We start from the raw sequence: 19029 nt of genomic DNA, 5'->3' as shown, positions 1-19029 counted from the left end.
TGTTTAACTTCAGTGTTAAAAATCATTTAGATGATTTATTAGTTTCAAATTTTAACATAATCAGTTAAGCTCTTTCTTAAAAGTTAAAAAAAAAAAGAGAGAACACTTGCATGGGAGATTAGAGACCTAGGTTTCAGTTGTGAATCTGCCACTAAAGAGCATTAAGATCTTAGGCAAATCATATAACTTCCTTGAGCTTCAGATTCTTCATCCAGAAAATGAAGACATTGACCAATATCTAAGGTTCCCTACAGCTCTATGGTACTACAAGTGGTTTTGCTCCTTATGGAAACATTATATAGTATGAATTTAGTTACAATTGTTTGTGAAAGCATAAGTTAGTTACCACTTTAAATAATCTGGTAAATGGATTTTTCTTATTTTGTATTCTTAAGAATCTGATCACAGTAGAACTGGCAGCCCAGTCCAGGTGAGGCTGGCTCCAGAGTGTAAGCCTGCCCTAATATTCTTTTGTAAATAAATCCCCTGGCTTCAGTCCTGAATCAGATACAGAGTGAGGCTACACAAACAGGCAGATAAAAGCACCAGCAAATACCCATGAACTGCCAGGTCACTGAGGCAGGGTAGATTCATATTAAAGACTCAGGGAAGAATCCAGAAGAGCTATGGATGTGAACACGACTGTGTAAGGTGAAACCTTTGCCTCCTGTCTTAGTAACAGAAAGCCCATGGGAAGGAAGTATCACATTGAGATGGTGGCCTTGAGCAAGTTACTTTATATGGTTGCACTTTAGGTTCCTCTGCTATAAAATGAGGGGAATCATAGAACTGGCCTCATGACATTGTTGTGAGGATTAAATGAGTTCATGTATCCCAAACCCCTAATGTTAACTATTATTTTAGGTCTTGATTTGTTACTTTCTGCTAACCCTCTCTTTAAGCTCAGAACCTTTTTTAAAAAAAATGTTGTTTGGAGTTCCAAATGAAAACATATTAAGAGCAGAAAATACAACTAGTGCTTGAAATTAGTGAGTCCTTTTAAAGACTCATTATATGTGAATATGTTTGTCCAGACCCACTTGGTTTTAGAGAGGTTTTAATTGAACTTTTAATTAAAATTGAGAGTTCACTAGAGTTGTAGAATGATTGTTATTTAAGCTCATCACAATTAATAGTTTCTATGGTTATTATTTAAGTTTTAAGATTATCTTTGACAGTAAATTTACCTCAACTTTGTTTTCCTGCCACTAGATATTAGTAGTTCCTAGTGTTGCAATGAGTGTAGCTGAGCTACTTTCTATTAATTTTGGGGAAAATCAAACAACAGCAATGACAAAAAAATTATATATCTGTATCTCTCTGTCTATATCAGAAGCCAGCGGCAGAATTTAAGTTACTATTTATGATAGTAACTATGGGATTCCCAGGACCATGGATGATAAAAATTCATCACAACTCTTAACTAACACCCTCTGTGTTATCTCAAGTTCATTTTAAATACATTTCTTTAAATAATTCATAGTTGTCCATCATTGTCCTTTTTATTTTTTTGACATTATTGTGGACCTTTCCTATTGCTAACAGTATTCGAACAGGATGTGATAGACTAGTTATGAACTAGTTATGAACTAGCTTGGTTACAAGCGAATTTCCTTTTGGTTTAAAAACAGCCTTTGTCCGTCATATTCTAATATTGCTATTGTTTTCCTCATAGGCGAGTTGAAAATGCCTTCTTCTTTAATTCAGTATTCTTTGCCGTGGGATATAATTGGATTCTAAACTGCTCCCATTCCTGGAGAGGCCCAAAATCTGTATTTTCCACAATTACACATTGTGTGGCAGCTCACTCACGTGGTGATGACTTTATCAGGAAAGCATGAGGAGTTTTTCCACAACATGATACTACCATTGATGAATGTTTGATAAACCATTGTCTATAAATCAGACTGAGAGAGAATTTTATAGGCTTTTTCATTTTTAATCTCATGAGCTCGATAAATGTTACTTTGAAAAGACAAGTTGGCTAATGTTGGCACCTCTCAGCTTCCATTTTTAACCACACATAAAAATCATCACAGTTGAGGTCCATGCTGCAACCAACATACTGTTACTATTTATAAACTCATGGACTTATTTAAGCTGTCAGCCAGGAACTCGGAATTTTTAAGTCAATTTCGTGACTAATGTCTGACAGTGTGTGTTTAGTGGAGCTGGGAGTAGATAGTTAGCTTTTCTATCCATGAAAATACTCGCATACTTTTTTAAAAAAAACAAATATTACTAAAATATGTGCAGTACAAAACAGTGATTTTTGTTTTCCATCTCTAGCCAACTCGATCTCCAGATGCAGTTGCTCAATTCTTTTAGTTGGTTCTTCCGATATTTATTTCATCCCTTAAATAACATAATTATGCTATTCTTGTTTGATTTACCAATTTCATATATTATCTTGACTTTTTATTTTTGGAGAATTATATTTCCTACCTACTATTCCTTCTTGTCTGCATTATAGTTTTTTCACAATTTTTGGTTAAATGAGAAGTCCAGGTCTACATTATTGAAACTTTGTTTTGAAGTTTCATTGAAACTTTGTTTTCAAGATCCATTGAAAATGGATCACTGATGAGCCATAGAGTGATGTATGTTTCTTTTTTCAAAACCAAGTTAATAATGGCCATTTTGTTTTTATTCATTGTCTTTGTTTTCTATTTATCTATTGCTACTTTTTTCTCCAGTTGACCACACAGATTTTGCAACACATGGATAACTTTCCCAAATGTTCAGTTACAACTAACCATCTATGACATCCCATCTGAACTAGCAGGTCCTTAAATTGGAAGCACACCTGGGGGCCTGATATTTTTCGTGTTTCTAAGTGATTTGATCCATGATTTATTAAATCCCATGTTTCCTCATTTTGTTTCTACGTCTCCATCTTTCTCCCAAAATTGCTCAAGGACTTTTAAGTTTAAAAAATGTATAATTCTAGATCATTTATGGCTTAACTTGGGATGGAACTCTAAGTTGAACCATTTTTCCTCCGAATTGGTAAGGTATTGCCCCGTAATCAAAGTTGCTGCTGAGAAGTTTCAACAATTTTTATTAGTCACATTCTTTTCATGCAGCCATTTTTTCTTTCTTGAACCTTTCAGGATTTCCCTTTTTTCCCTGTTAGTTTGTTTTTCTTTTCTGGAGTTTCTTGAGGTATAAAGTTAGGTTGTAGCGTGAGATCTTTTAGCTTTTAAAAAAATGTTTTATTGATAAAAATATTGTACATATGGTGTAGGTCGTATTTTTCATATTTTATTACATGTATAGACTAGGTAATGGTTGTCAGAGGAGATCTTTTCACTTTTTTAATATATGTATTTACAGCTATAAACTTCCCTCTTAAGAGTGCTTTTGCTACATCTCATAAATTTTGAAATCTTGTGTTTTTATATTCATTTGTCTTAAGGTATTTTCTTTTTCTTTTTTTTTTTTTTTTTTTTTTTTTTTTTTTTGAGACGGAGTCTTGCTCTGTCGCCCTGTCGCCCAGGCTAGAGTACAGTGGCTGGATCTCAGCTCACTGCAAGCTCCGCCTCCTGGGTTCATGCCATTCTCCTGCCTCAGCCTCCTGGGTAGCTGGGACTACAGGCGCCCGCCACCTCACCTGGCTAGTTTTTTTTTTTTTTTTGTAGTTTTTAGTAGAGATGGGGTTTCACCGTGTTAGCCAGGATGGTCTCGATCTCCTGACCTCGTGATCCTCCCGTCTCGGCCTCCCAAAGTGCTGGGATTACAGGCTTGAGCCACCGCGCCCGGCCGTCTTAAGGTATTTTCTAATTTCCTTTGTGACTTCTTCTTTGACTCATTGGCTATTCAAAGTTGTGTTGTTTAATTTCCACATATCTGTGAATTTTCCAATTTTCCTTGTACCGTTGATTTCTAGTTGTTTTCTGTTGCAATCAGGATAAGATACTTTGTGTGATTTAAATCTTTAATTTGTTGAGGTTTGTTTTGCCTGACCTGTGGTCTGTCTTGGAGAATGTACCATGTGTACTTGAGAAGAATGTATATTCTGCTTTTGTCAGGTGTTCTCTATTATGTCTGTTAGGTGCTGTTGGTCTGTACTCTTGTTCAAGTTGTCTGTGTTCCTTTTCATCTTCTGTCTCATTGCATTCATTATTGAAAGTGGAGAATTGAAGTCTCCTACTAATACTGTGTTGCTATCTGTCCCCTTCAATTCTGTTAGTTTGCTTTGTATATTTAGGAGCTCTGAGGTTTGCTGCACAAATACTTATAAGCGTTATATCTTCTTGGTGAATTGATCCCTTTTTCATCATATAATATTCTTCTTTATCTTTTGTAAGTTTTTTTATTTTAATTTAAAGCTTGTTTTTCCTGATATTTTTATAGCAACTCCTCGTCTCTCTTTTGGTTACCGATTGCATGGCATATCTTTTTTTATCCTCTTACTTTTAGCTTATGTGTGTCCTTAGATCAAAAGTGAGTCTCTTAAAGATCGCATATATTTGGATACTGTTCTTTTTAATCCATTCAGTCAATTAAAGTCTTTCGATGAGGTAATTTAATTCATTTACCTTTTAACTAATTACTGATGGAGAAGGACTTACTATTGTCATTTTTTTTCCGTATGTCTTTTAGCTTCTTTGTTCTTCTTTCCCTCTTTTACTGCAGTTTTTTTGTGGGGGTTTTTTTGTTGTTGTTTTTGCACATATATGCTTTGATTATCATCTCATTTCCTTTTGCATATATTCTAAAGATATTTTCTTTTCAGTTATCACTGGAATGACATAAAACCTTTTTTTTTTTTGAGATGGAGTTTCACTTTTGTTGCCTAAGCTAGAGTGCAATGGCACGATCTCGGCTCACTGCAACCTCTGCCTCCCAGGTTCAAGCTATTCTCTTGCCTCAGCCTCCTGAGTAGCTGGGATTACAGGTGTGCACCACCACGCTTGGCTAATTTTTTGTATTATTGGTAGAAACTGGGTTTCACTATGTTAGCTAGGCTGGTCTTGAACTCCTGATCTCAGGTGATCTGCCCACCTCAACTTCCCGAAGTGCTGGAATTACAGGCATGAGCCACCATGCATGGCCTTACATAAAACATTTTAAAGTTATAGCATTTTATTTTAAACTGATAACTTCAATCACATATGAAAACTCCACTCCTTTATAGCTCTACTCCTCACTTTACATAACTGTTGCAACAAATTACATATTTATATATTGTATAGCAATGAACACAGATTTAAAGTTACTTTTCATATTTTTTACATTTAAATTCTATGAACCACATCTGCAATAGTACAGGTCACTTCATTTGTCTACATATTTACTTTTACTGGAGAACATTATATTTTCATAAGACTTTGTGTTGCTCTCTACCATCCTTTTATTTCAACTTAAAAGATTCACTTTAGCATTTTGTGTACAGTAGATCTAATAGTGAACTCTCTCAGATTTCATTTATCTGGGACAGTCTTAATTTCTCCTTCCTTTTGAAGGATAATTTTGCTGGATTTTTGGTGTTTTCAGTGTTTTTCTTATAGCTCTTTGATTATATTTTCCTGCTTCATTGTAGCCTGCAAACTTTCTGCTGAGAAAGTCGCTGATAGTCTAATGGCAGCTCCCTTGTATGTGACAAATCACCTTTCTTTTGATGCTTTCAAGACTTTCTCTTTGTCTTTGACTTTAAACAGGTCTGATTATAATGTGTCTTGGTATAATTCTTTCTGAACTTATCCCAGTTTGAGTTCTTTAAAATTTGTAGGTCAATTTTTTTTCCTCAGACTTCGGAAGTTTCTGTCCACTATTTCTTCAAATAAGTTATCTGCTTCTTTGCCTCTCTTCTTTCTGAGCTTCTCATAATGCATATATTGATCTGCTTGGTAGTTCTGTAAATTCTTTAGTATATCTTTACTTTTCTTCATTCCTTTTTTTTCATTTGGCTCCTCTGACTCAATTATATCCATGACCTGCCTTCAAGTTTATTCATTATTTCTTCTGCCTGATCAAGTCTGCGGTTGAATCCTTCTTATGAATTATTCAGTTATTTTATTTTTCAGTTCCAGAATTTCCTTTTAGTTCTATTTTATAGTTTATCTTTGTTGGTATTCTCATTCCATTGGTATATCATTTTCCTGATTTTGTTTACTTGTCTGTGTGTGTTGTTGATGTTTTTGTTTGTTAGCTTTTGTTTGTTTTTAGCTCATTGAGCATTTTTATAATAGTTATTTTAAATATTTTATCAGACAGCTCATAGATCTGTGATTCTTTGGAGTCAGTTTCTGGAGTTTTATTTTATTTCTTATGATTGGGCTTAGTTTCCCTGCTTCTTCATATGCCTTGTAATGTTTTACTAGTATTCAGACATTTTATAAATAATCAGTCACCTCTCCCAGTCTTTATGGGCTGTCTTTGTTCGGGGGAAGACCTTTATCATTCAGCCCAGATGCAGATTCTAGGACCTTTCAGATCTTTTCTGACCTCTTGTTCCCTTGGTGTCTGCCCATGGAACTGCAGGTTTAACATGCTGCTTACCTCTGTTTTCAATGATTTCTAAACTCTGGTTCCAATCCTACCAGCACTCAGGCAAGATAGAAACCAGTCTCTTGGGCTGCACTGAAGACAAGCCAGAATTATGATCCATAGTCTACTCTTCTATTTCCATCCTGAGGGAGGACCCCCAATCTGGGGGCTGGGGGAAAAGTTTCCCTCTGTTTGCTTCATGCTCTACCATAGGGGGGAGGAATAGGAATGAGCTTGCCAAACATCACAGGTTTTCCAACCTGTTTGGCTGGAATACAATGTTATGGGTGCTCTGTCTTTGCAGTTGGTCTCTAGCGTTTCACAGAGGTCTTCTGTTTCACATATTGCTGTTAACTTAGTGTCTCTCTGGGGTAAGTAGGGCCTGTAACTTTCTAATCTGCTACTTTACTGACTTTGTGTTTGTGTTTTGGGAAGTATTTTTATTTGTGGTTTGTGTCTGTTTCTTCTAGGTGCCATTTTCCAGTTTGTTTTGATCTCTGATTGCATCTAAGCTCTTAAGCTTCATAAGCTGTCTTTGAAACTTGCTTTATTCATCTGTTAATCTTTGCTATGTGTTTATATTTAAGAACGAGGCACTGTAAAGCTGATTAGAAACTGTGCGGGGAAATGCTTATCAAAGTTTGAGTTTACAGCTGAATGATAGACCAGGGTCCTGGCAACTTTACAGGAGGATCCCTGACTATCAATATAAACATCACTTATCTGGGGTTTTTCGATGTTTCCAGAGAATAATCTCTTTCTCCAAAAGATTGTCAAAGGAGATGGAATTTGGAACGAAGTCAGAATATGATCCTAACTGAAGATACTCTAGAAACAGAATGGGGAAGAGAGCTGAGGGTCTGATAAGCCTCATTCTTAGCTCACCTTTATCCCAGTCGTGAGTTGTTTAAAGTTTCTGAGTTCAGACTTTCTCTGGATTGGTTTCTGCTGAAGTAAACCTTAGGATTTCTGAAAGGGATAGGAAGGAGTGCTTCATGGGAAAGGAAAGAGTAGGGAACCTGGAGGCCCAACTGCTCTATATGGGACTTTCAATCTTCCTGTTTCTCTATTTTCATGACCTTTCTAACCCACCATTTTTATTACCTTTTGATCCAATGTTGAATTCATAGATTCTGCTGGGCCCAACTGGCTTATTCTCATTGGTGCTCACCTCATGCAAACTTCCTCTAAGTCAGCTACCACTTCTCCATCAGATTTCTCTATTCTAAACTTGTATTAAATACTTTCACTTGCTACTTCCCTTTTCCCTTTGCTATCTTTTTAGTAGTGTTTAGGGAAGGAAAAGAAATAAACATGCATGATAATCCGGATTTAATGTAAACCTTTTAAGTTTTCCACCAACATAAATATCTTTGCCTTTTAGTCTTATTTGATTTTGAAACTAATAATTCATTTATATTATCATTTGTTTATTTACAACTAATGTTTTTAAGAGTTTACAATATGACAAGCACCATTCTTAGCCCCTGGGAATGCAGTCCTAAATAAGGTACACAAGATTGTTGAGCTAAATTTTATTTTAGTGGGGCATTGGAGATAGATGATTAACAAAGGGAGAACATGCAAGGAAATGTCAGATAGTAGTAATGGGGTATTGTATAAATGAAATCAGGGGAATATGATAAAGCTTAATCAGATTGATACTTTGAATAGAGTGATCAAAAATGTTTTCTAAGAGCATGTCAGCCCAGGACTGTCAGAGAGAAGAGATGTATTGAAGAGGGAACAATAGATAAAAGATCCTGGAGTAAATATCTGGGGGGATAAGCAGAAAGGCTAATATGGTAGGACCACATTAATCAAGGGAAGAGCTATACATAGTAGAATTGGAAAGCAAGCAGGGGAGGAATTATCTTAGGCCAGGTAAGGAGTCTGAATTCTCTTTTAAACAAAATAGAAAGTTCTGTATGGAAGTGTGACATGACCCAATTTGTTTTATGCAAGGATCACTTCTGCTATTCTGTTGATTGAAAAATGAGCAAATGAGGACGCTAAGAGTCAAATTAGCTGATAATGCTAAGACTAGTGTGATAGTGGGATAAGACTGATTTGTGAGAGGTTTTGCAAGCAGAGTCAACAGGACTTTTTGGTTCTGAAAAAGAGGGTATTCAAAGATGACTGCTTGTTTCCTGTCTTGATCACCTGAAAGATGGTTGAGTCACTGACTTAAATAAATAATACTAGGGAAGAAATAGGTCGGGGAAGGAGGAGTGCTAGATGACAACTTACGAGTCATACATGTTAGGTTTGCAAGGCCCACTAAAATTTTGAGTAGAGATGGAACACTGATTCCAGAGATGAGGAAGAGGTCAGCACTGACAATACAGACTTGGTAGTTAATGGCATAGAAATCACCTATGATAACAGAGGAATATAGAGATTCATTTCCAAGCCCCAAAGCATGTCTGTAGGTTTTCAGATTTACTTACTGAATATATTCAATTGAATGTCTTCCTGTTGCCTAAAATTTTTTTACAATATTATTTTCTGATTTACTATAGCAGGGAAACTTTTCCAATTGCCACACATTCATCAATACCAGTATCTTCTTAGTTTCCTAACCTCAACACTTGGAAGTTGTTTTTATTTAATAACATATGGATATTCTTTTGACATGACATCTTTTGGTTCTTTCTTCTTACTACTGGCTCAACATTTTCACTCATTATTCCAATTTCTACTTTGGTTGGGCTCTTACTTTTAAGTCTATACTGCAATAGTACTACAAATAGCTGCTGGAAAAAAATAGTTCCTCAGACAGTTCTTTCTATTATAATTTATCCAAATTTGGAAACAAATTCTACATAATCAAACATTCTGTTTTGTTTTCAAGATTTTCCCCACTAGTTCATCAGTCTCTTATATGGCTTCTTTGCTCCAGCTATATATAGTATGTTTTCTGTGTTCAGCTAGAACATGACCCTTATTGCATTCTTCCCTTTTCCATATTACTCCCTCCACACAAATTGTCTTCCCACATCTTTTGTGTCTGAACTGGGAATCTAGTATGTATCAAAATATTGCAAAACTTCACTTTCTTCATGGATTTCCTCATACTTGATAGTTGACTGTTCATTCCATTGCTTGCTGTTTCTAATATTTTGTATTCATACCTTTAGTCAGATTGAAAATTTCTTTAGTTACTTACTTTTGTACCATTTCTTTTAAGTCAGCCCAGTGGCATAATCAATATTCCTCCTATATCATGCTTCCTGTAGGCATGCTAGATAAAATTAAGCATATCCAAATAAGAAGTTTCTTAAATTACATGCTCCTGTTTGTGATATGTAATATTTTATATATTTTAAATGTTTGCACATTCTTTTAGTTATTTTTTCTGCATTTTTTGTCTCCTTTATAGAAATAAGATGCTTCAATGTGGAGAGTGTCTCTTTTTTCTTTTGTATTAATCCCCATTGTGTCATATACATTACTTTATGCATAGCATAATAGCAATTCATTTATTTTTCAGCTCAGAGACTGTATATTAAATCATTAGATTTTCAAAAATGAGGTTTAAAATTTGATATGAAGTTTAAAGATAGCTGTTACCTCTAAACTCTAGGAAAGGAATTGGAGCCTCCGTAAAGTACTATAAAGTCATATAAACATTAATTTCCTACAAATTATATTTTATATTAAAAGATCCTGATTGGCATTTTGACTGGCATGGTTTCTGAGGTCTACATTTACTAATACTGTGTACAGTAAGTACAGTGAAGTCTGCCCTTTAATGATTGAGGCAGCTGGCCACAAATCCTGTTTACAGCTCTTGGCATCCTAAATTACACTTATTAAGTAAACCACAGAGATAGCAGTCTGAAAACTTATAGACTCTTAAAATACATGCATTAGCACAACTGTATCTTACATTATATCATGTTAAAGCTATAAGGCATTATAGCTATTATGCTGTCCGTATCCTTACGTTGGACACGAGGAAAGTGAAGCCCAAGCTCATGTGTCTACAATTCAGCAGAAGCCAGGCCTCTCGACTTTTTCTCCAACACTGGCTTTACTGCATTCTGCCAAGATGTTATATATGAAATATAATATCAGTTTTTATGCCACAAAGTTTTGACACAGATGCAAAATACACAGCAAATTTTTCTTTATTTTTTTTAATATTCTATTTTATTTATTTATTTCATTAGTGTTTGGGGAACAGTTGGCTTTTGGTTACATGAATAAGTTCTTTAGTGGTGATTTCTGAGATTTTGGTGCACCCATCACCCTAGCAGTGCACACTGTACCTAGTGTGTAGTCTTTTACCCCTCACCCCTCTCCTACCCTCTCCCCCTAGTCATTATATCATTCTTATGACTTTGCATCTTCATATCTTAACTCTCACTGATAAGTGAGAACATACAATATTTGGTTTTCCATTCCTGAGTTACTTCACTTAGAATAATGGTCTCCGATTCCATCTAGGTTGCTGCAAATGCCGTTATTTTGTTCCTTTTTATGGTTGAGTAGTATTCCATGGTATATACATACCACATTTTCTTTATTCACTTGTTGGTTGATGAGCATTTAGGCTGGTTCCATATTTTTGCTGCTGCAAATTGTGCTGCTATAAACATGCATGTGCAAGTGTTTTTGATAAAACAACTTATTTTTCTCTGGGTAGATACCTAATAGTGGGATTTCTGGATTGAATGGTAGTTCTACTTTTAGTTCTTCAAGGAATCTTTGTACTGTTTTCCATAGTAGTTTTACTAGTTTGCATTTCCACCAGGAATGTAAAAATGTTCTCTTTTCACCACATGCATGCCAGTGTCTATTAGTTTTTGATTTTTTAATTATGGCCATTCTTGCAGGTGTAAAGTGGTACCTCATTGTGGGTTTAATTTGCATTTCCCAGATAATCAATGATGTTGAGCATTTTCTTTTGTATTTTTGTTGGTCATTTGTATTTTCTATTGAGAATTGTCTGTTCATGTCTTTGTCCCACTTTTGGTGGGATTATTTGTTTTTTTCTGGCTAATTTGAGTTCCTTGTGGATTCTGGATATTAGTCCTTTGTTGGATGCATAGTTCACAAATAGTTTCTCCCACTCCGTGGATTGTCTCTTTACTCTGATGATTATTTTGCTGTGTAGAAGCTTTTTTGTTTAATGAAGTTACATGTATTTTTCTCTGTTTTTGTTGCATTTGTTTTGGGGTTCTTGGTCATAAACTCTTTGCGTAAACCAATGTGTAGAAGAGTTTTTATGATGTTATCTTCTAGAATTGTTATGGTTTCAGGTCTTAGATTTAAGTTTTTGATCCATCTTGAGTCGATTTTTGCTTAAGGTGAGAAATGAGGATCCAGTTTCATTCTTCTACATGTGACTTGCCAATTATTCCAGTACCATTTGTTGAATAGGGTGTCCTTTCCATACTTTATGTTTTTGTTTGCTTTGTTGAAGATCAGTTGGCTGTAGGTATTTGACTTTATTTCTGGGTTCCCTATTCTATTCCATTGGTGTATGTGCCTATTCTTATACCAGTACCATGCTGTTTTGGTAACCATAGCCTCGTGGTATAATTTGAAATCAGGTAATTTAATGCCTCTAGATTTCTTCTTTTTGTTTGGTTTTGCTTTGGCTATGCAGGCTTTTTTTTGGTTCCATATGAATTTTAGGATTGTTTCTTCTTATGTGAAAAATGATGATGGTATTTTGATAGGAATTGCATTGAATCTGCAGATTGCTTTTGAAAATGCACAGCAAGTTTTTCTTTGGACTTCTGGAAAGTAGTGAATTCAAAGCCATAATTTGAGTTGCACTGATACTTAAAATGTGAATATGAGGATGGGAAGACATGTAGTGCATGTAATGATGGTAAATATTCTAAATAATGGTAGCCAAAGAAAAGTACAAAAACATATTTCAGTCATTAAGTTTTGCTTTTTCTAGTAGAACTGTATGTTATTATCAATCTTTTAACTTAAATGATTAAAATTTTTCCATTTTTTTCCCCAGCTATATGTGGTCATTTGAGAAAGCTCACCTCAGCATGGTTCAGATAATTACAGGACAACTTGTTGAGTCCTTTGATGAAGAATTTAGAACTCTCTATGCCAGATCCTGTGTCCCCAGTTCATTTGCTCAGGAAGAATCAGCAAGGGTGAAGCACGGCAAAGCCCTCTGGGAAAATGGCACTTACCAGCATTCGGTTTCTTCATTAGCATCTGTTTCCAGCCAAAGAAACCTTTTTGGTAGACAAGACAAGATTCATAAACTAGATTCTAGTTACTTCAAAAACAGAGGGATATATACTTTAAATGAACATGACAAATATAACATAAGAAGTCATGGATACAAACCTCATTTTGTTCCAAACTTTAATGGTCCAAATGCAATACGTCAGTTTCAACCCAGTCAGATAAATGAAAATTGGAAAAGACATAGTTATGCTGGGGAACAGCCAGAAACAGTGCCATACCTCCTGCTTAATAGAGCTCTGAATAGAACCAATAATCCACCTGGTAATTGGAAAAAGCCATCTGATAGTCTCAGTGTGGTGTCCTCATCACGGGAAGGCTATGCAAGCCACCACAACGCACCCACCCAGAGTTTTGCCAATCGGCTTGCACAGAGAAAAACCACAAATCTTGCAGATAGGAATTCAAATGTTCGGAGGTCTTTTAATGGAACAGATAACCATATCCGCTTTTTGCAACAACGAATGCCAACTCTTGAACATACTACAAAGTCATTCCTGCGTAACTGGAGAATTGAATCCTACTTAAATGATCATTCAGAAGCTATACCAGACTCAAATGGATCAGCTTTAGGTGACCGATTTGAGGGCTATGATAATCCTGATAATTTGAAGGCCAATGCCCTTTATACTCATTCTCGGCTTCGTTCCTCTTTAGTATTTAAACCCACTTTACCTGAGCAAAAGGAAGTTAACAGTTGTACAACTTGCTCCTCAAATTCAACTATCATTGGTTCTCAGGGAAGTGAGACACCTAAAGAGGTCCCAGACACCCCTACAAATGTACAGCATTTGACAGACAAACCCTTGCCAGAATCAATCCCCAAGCTCCCATTGCAGTCAGAGGCACCAAAAATGCACACCTTGCAGGTTCCTGAAAACCACTCAGTAGCCTTAAACCAAACTACAAATGGCCATACTGAATCAAATAACTATATATACACAACCTTGTGTGTAAATAAGCAGACAGAAAATCTAAAGAATCAACAGACTGAGAATCTACTTAAAAGGCGAAGTTTCCCATTATTTGACAACTCAAGAGCCAACTTAGATCCTGGAAATAGTAAGCATTATGTATATAGTACACTTACCAGGAATCGAGTTAGACAACCAGAAAAGCCCAAAGAAGATTTGCTGAAAAGTTCTAAAAGCATGCACAACGTGACTCATAACTTGGAGGAGGATGAGGAGGAAGTCACCAAGGAAAACCCTCCAAGTGGCACTACTACCAAATCAATTTCCATTGCTGCTTTACTTGATGTGAATAAAGAGGAATCCAACAAAGAACTCGCTACAAAGAAGGAAGTTAAGGGTTCCCCAAGTTTTTTGAAGAAGGGGTCTCAGAAGTTAAGGTCATTACTTAGCCTTACCCCAGATAAGAAAGAAAATCTATCCAAAAATAAAGCACCTGCCTTTTATAGATTGTGTAGTAGCTCTGACACATTAGTTTCTGAGGGTGAAGAAAATCAAAAACCAAAGAAATCAGACACAAAAGTTGATTCATCTCCTAGAAGAAAACATTCTTCCTCATCGAATTCTCAATGCAGCATCCACAAGAGTAAGGAAGATGTAACAGTTAGTCCATTTCAAGAGATAAATGCTCCATCAAATGAAAATAAAAGAACACCTTCTCCAGGTCCAGTTGAAAGCAAGTTCTTGGAAAGAGCAGGAGATGCCTCTGCCCCAAGATTTAACACCGAACAGATCCAATACCGAGACTCAAGGGAGATGAATGCAGTTGTCACTCCTGAAAGAAGACCAACTTCTACTCCAAGGCCAACGTCCAATGAGCTTCTACGATCTCATTCAACTGATAGGCGTGTTTACAGTCGTTTTGAGCCATTTTGTAAGATTGAGAGCTCTATTCAGCCAACAAGCAACACGCCAAATACCAGTATAAATCGCCCAGAAATAAAATCTGCGACTGTGAGCAACAGTTATGGCAGGTCTAGTCCAATGCTGAGTTACAACACTGGTGTTTATCGCTCGTATCAACCCAATGAGAACAAGTTTCGAGGATTTATGCAAAAGTTTGGAAACTTTATACACAAAAATAAATAGCTATTAAAATGCAAAATGAATGAGGCTATAAATATTTGTCCAAAGAAAATTGTGGACAGTCTTTGTAACATGCCAATAGATTTTCCTAAGGACAGAATTATGGGTATGATATCTATGTTTACCAGTGTCCTCATATAAAGTTATTTTTCTGTGTGATAAAGTTAGGGTCTGCTGTAGATAGAATTTCTCTGTAAACACATGATTTGTAAGTGGTAGTGGTAAAAATAACAGGTGTATTTAAATCATTTTCTTTAGACTGAAGATTTTAAGTCTCACTTAGAAACTTTCGTGGATGATATATGGTGTGTGGTGTATGGATTTTAACCATTTCCTTTTAAAAAGGTCATACTACCCTCAGTAACCCTTTATAATATGTCTTTATAGTATTTTCATATCTTCAAAAATATAAGCAAATGGGACAAAGCCTTTTTTTAAGATTAAATTCTACAGGATAACTTGTTATATTTTATTAATATTAATTTTTCTCTGGAGCATTGTACAGCTGTTTGGACAACAGCAGTACCTTTTAAACTTTTTTTTTTTTTTTTTTTTTTTTGGCCTGAAGTGTTTGCAAAGTATCAGTCTCATGCAGTATAATGACATTCGTAGGAATTTATTTTCCTAAGCCTTTGAAAACGGTCTGGGATGTGCTTCTCTCTACACTGGACCCAGGGAGCTGTCCCCCTCTTACCCATAGGCTGCTGATTTTTTATAGTCATTCCTTACTTCACATTTAGAACAAACCAGTAGGAATTTAGAAAATCTGAATGGATTCCCCCTCCTTTTTCTTTTGTGTAAAAGCTTTTAGAAATGTAAATTTCTGCCTACATTTTTGTTAGATTGGCATGACAATGCGAAGGGGTCCTTGTGAAAATTCTTGCTCCTTTTTTTTTCTCTTTTGAGATGGAGTCTTGCTCTGTCTCCCAGGCTAGAGTGCAGTGGAATGATCTTGGCTTACTGCAACCTCTGCCTCCCCAGTTCAAACGATTCTTCTGCCTCAGCCTCCTGAGTAGCTGGGATTACAGGTGCACACCACCACACCTGGCTAATTTTTGTATTTTCAGTAGAGACAGGATTTCACTATGTTGGCCAGGCTAGTCTTGAACTCCTGACCTCATGATATGCCCGCCTTGGCCTCCCAAAGTGCTGGGATTACAGGTCTTGCTCTTCTTTAAGTTGTGCCAAATATGATATGACTGCATAGTGTTTTTGTAAGAATACCATTGGGAAAATGAAAAGTTGTACTGAGCTAGTTCGTCCATGATTTGAGGATGATATTCAGATTATAAGATACCCTTTGTCTTTCTTACAGTAATGAAGTATAAGCTCCATATCTGTTCCAGAGACTTTAACTTGACTTTGCTTCATTCACAAAGAACAGAATTCAAGAAGCAATGCATCCTGTGAGAAGTGTGAAGTGTTTTTACATCACTTTAAATATATTACTTAATACATTCTAAGTTGCTGTGTGGAGCAGTATACTGTTGTTTTAAAAATGCAAGATTCAGACAAATTTTTATATGTATCTCATTAAAATAATTAAAATAATGGTATAAAATATCTATGTCATTAAAATAATTTTCCGTAGTGTTTAGAAACCATACAAAAGAAAACATAGCAGGAGAAAATATGACAGGAAAAGAAAACCTAACAAAGCCAAGAACCCACAGTTAACCAAACTAGACTGACTTTGTTATTACCCATTCTTTGTTAGTATTGGATGGGGAATTAGGATAATGAGCCATTAGGCAGTTCTGAAATGGAAAGCCCTGAAATTTAGTGCAATGTAACTTTAAAATTGAAATTATATAAAGAGTAGAAGTTTAATCATGTTTAATTACAACCAAAAGCCTGTTGCCTTTTTGTACAGAAATTTCCTTAATTTCAGGAAATATAGATAGCTTATGAAAACATCCTTTTAAATAGTTCCTGAGCTCTTCCTCTTAAGTGGAATTGAGGAGTACAGAGTGCTTTATTTCATCATCCCCTGACAGGTAACTTAGGCTTTTGCACAGCAGATTTACTTTTCTCTGCGTTTTTTAAAAATTGTTTTTCTTGCATCTTTTTTCTTCAAAAATATCTATATTTGAGAATATGTACATAGCAACTTTCCAAAGTCTCTGTGGCCAAGAAACTCTCCAGGGATAAGACTGAGCAAGAGTATAATACTTCAAAAAATGTACAGCTACTGTTTAAGTTTTAAACAGACACCATCACAGTTTGTGGATGAAATAGTTTTAGGCCATATACTTTCTGTCTTTTTCTCCCCATATTAATATTGGGGGACAGATCATATCACTTTGATGTGTACTGATATTAAAGTTTGGTAATGCAGTTTTTACTCTATATGCAATACTGTACATTAGTTTTTAAGCAGAAACACAAGAAAATGGGTGTAATTTCAAAGTAGTTCTTGGCAGATGGCTACAGAATACTGTAAGTGACCCTATATCCCGAATACGCAGATATCCCTCTATTACAAGTTTGGGATTAGCCATAATTCTGACAGGGCGTGTTCAGATATGGGGATATGTTGTCAGTCTACACTTGTGGAAGCAAATATCTTGTTTAATCAAGATGATGTCTAGTGTCATCTAGATAAATAATACAAAAAGTTTAATTCTGGATGAATTCAGCTTTACTCAAGATCCACATATTCAAGTATCGTTCCACAGATATTTCTGTGTTCTGTGAATATCTGTTGATTCTTAATGTGCCTGTGGCTAAGGGATGCAAAGTAGAATTGTTTTATACTGACTATATGTGTGACATGTACAATGCTTTTTTTTAAAATAACTTTATCATTATATTCAGATAGATTCTGGGTTCTAGAATATTTAAAACAAAAAGGATAAAATGATAAACCAAAGAGTCAACTTGTTAACTCTTCTTTTTCAAGAGATGGGTTCTCGCTTGTATGCCCAGCCTGGACTCCAACTCCTGGGCTCAAGCGATCCTCCAGCCTCAGGTTCCTGAGTAGCTCAACATTTTATATACATACGATGTTATAAAGAAATATTCTTCCAAATGAACTTCTGTTTTTAGATCAATAAATGAATAATAAATTATTTTGTACAAACATCAATATATTGTAAGCTGTTGTTTTTTTAATCTTCATACTCTGCATTTCTGCATTCAAGCTCAGTCTTTCACCTAGTTAATCAGGAATTCAGATGTGGACATATTTTTAAATATTTCTCCATGAACTTTGAAATCATCTTTAAAACATTCTTTTGATTAGCAATTATATTTCATGTCGTAATTTATTCATATTTCAAATTCAGTGGCAATTCTCTTCCTTTGAGCAAAATATTATATATCCACGTTCTCTTTATTTCTATTATTACTGTAATATAGTGGTTACTTTAAATAATTTTTACTTTTTTTTTTTTTTTTCGAGATGAAGTCTTGCCCTGTCACCTAGGTTGGAGTGCAGTGGCGCCATCTCGGCTCACTGCCACCTCCGCCTCCTAGGTTCAAGCAATTCTCCTGCCTTAGCCTCCTGAGTAGCTGGGGTTAAAGGCACTTGCCACCTAATTTTTGTATTTTTAGTAGAGATGAGGTTTCACCATGTTGGCCAGGCTGCTCTCCACCTCCTGACCTCAAGTAATCCACCCCCACTTGAGCTCCCGAAGTGCTGGCATTACAGGCATGAGCCACTGTTCCTCGCCTACTTTTTACTTTAAAAGATAGAGAATCTTTAAAAAAGAAAAAAGAAAAAAAAAATGATGGCTGACTTCTGTATAACTTCATAGCATTCGGTTTGAGTAAAATATTCTAAATGCGCATTTGTATTAGTGACATTAAGTTACAGTCTGAGAATTAGTGAATTAAGACTCAGAATTTATTAGAAAAAATATCCTTTTTATCACAGATTATGAGGTAGTTGAAATAGTGTGTATTGCAAATTAAAAGTTGTGTCCTTTTAAAGGCAAATGTGCTTTTTAACTAGTTAATTATAATGAATGGTAGAACAAATGCTAGAATAAATTAATCATAAGTGCCAATGTTTAAGAAAATCCTAATTCAGTTAGAATAGTAAGGGAAATGGGTAAGACTTCACTTTTGTGGCCATCTGAAAGGGAAGTTATCAATAGGTTCAGTTGGTTTAAGGAGTCAAAGACCATCTTGAGTAATTGGACCTGGGAAAGATGGAAGGGCATTGAAGGGGATATGTGTGTATCCTGTCCAGGGAAACACTTGACATAAGGGGAATTACCTGAGCTTCAAGCAGTGAGAAACACAAGCA

At 35.6% G+C, this 19029-nt stretch overlaps 1 protein-coding gene across 1 annotated transcript in view; it reads left to right on the top strand.

Annotated features, from left to right (window-relative positions):
- The window catches only part of FAM83B (family with sequence similarity 83 member B), a 102760-nt gene extending 84895 nt beyond the window's left edge, over window positions 1-17865 (top strand). The window contains exon 5 of the mRNA XM_023222995.2: window positions 12479-17865. Coding sequence (XP_023078763.2) covers window positions 12479-14780 — 2302 coding nt within the window. The 3' untranslated portion in view covers window positions 14781-17865. The remainder of the gene's footprint in view (window positions 1-12478) is intronic.
- Window positions 17866-19029: the final 1164 nt, after the last annotated feature.

This window comes from Piliocolobus tephrosceles, chromosome 5, assembly GCF_002776525.5.
Source record: "Piliocolobus tephrosceles isolate RC106 chromosome 5, ASM277652v3, whole genome shotgun sequence".
Taxonomy (NCBI): Eukaryota; Metazoa; Chordata; class Mammalia; order Primates; family Cercopithecidae; genus Piliocolobus; species Piliocolobus tephrosceles.
The sequence above is the reverse complement of the archived record's forward strand: the minus strand, read 5'-3'. Positions and strand labels throughout refer to the sequence as shown.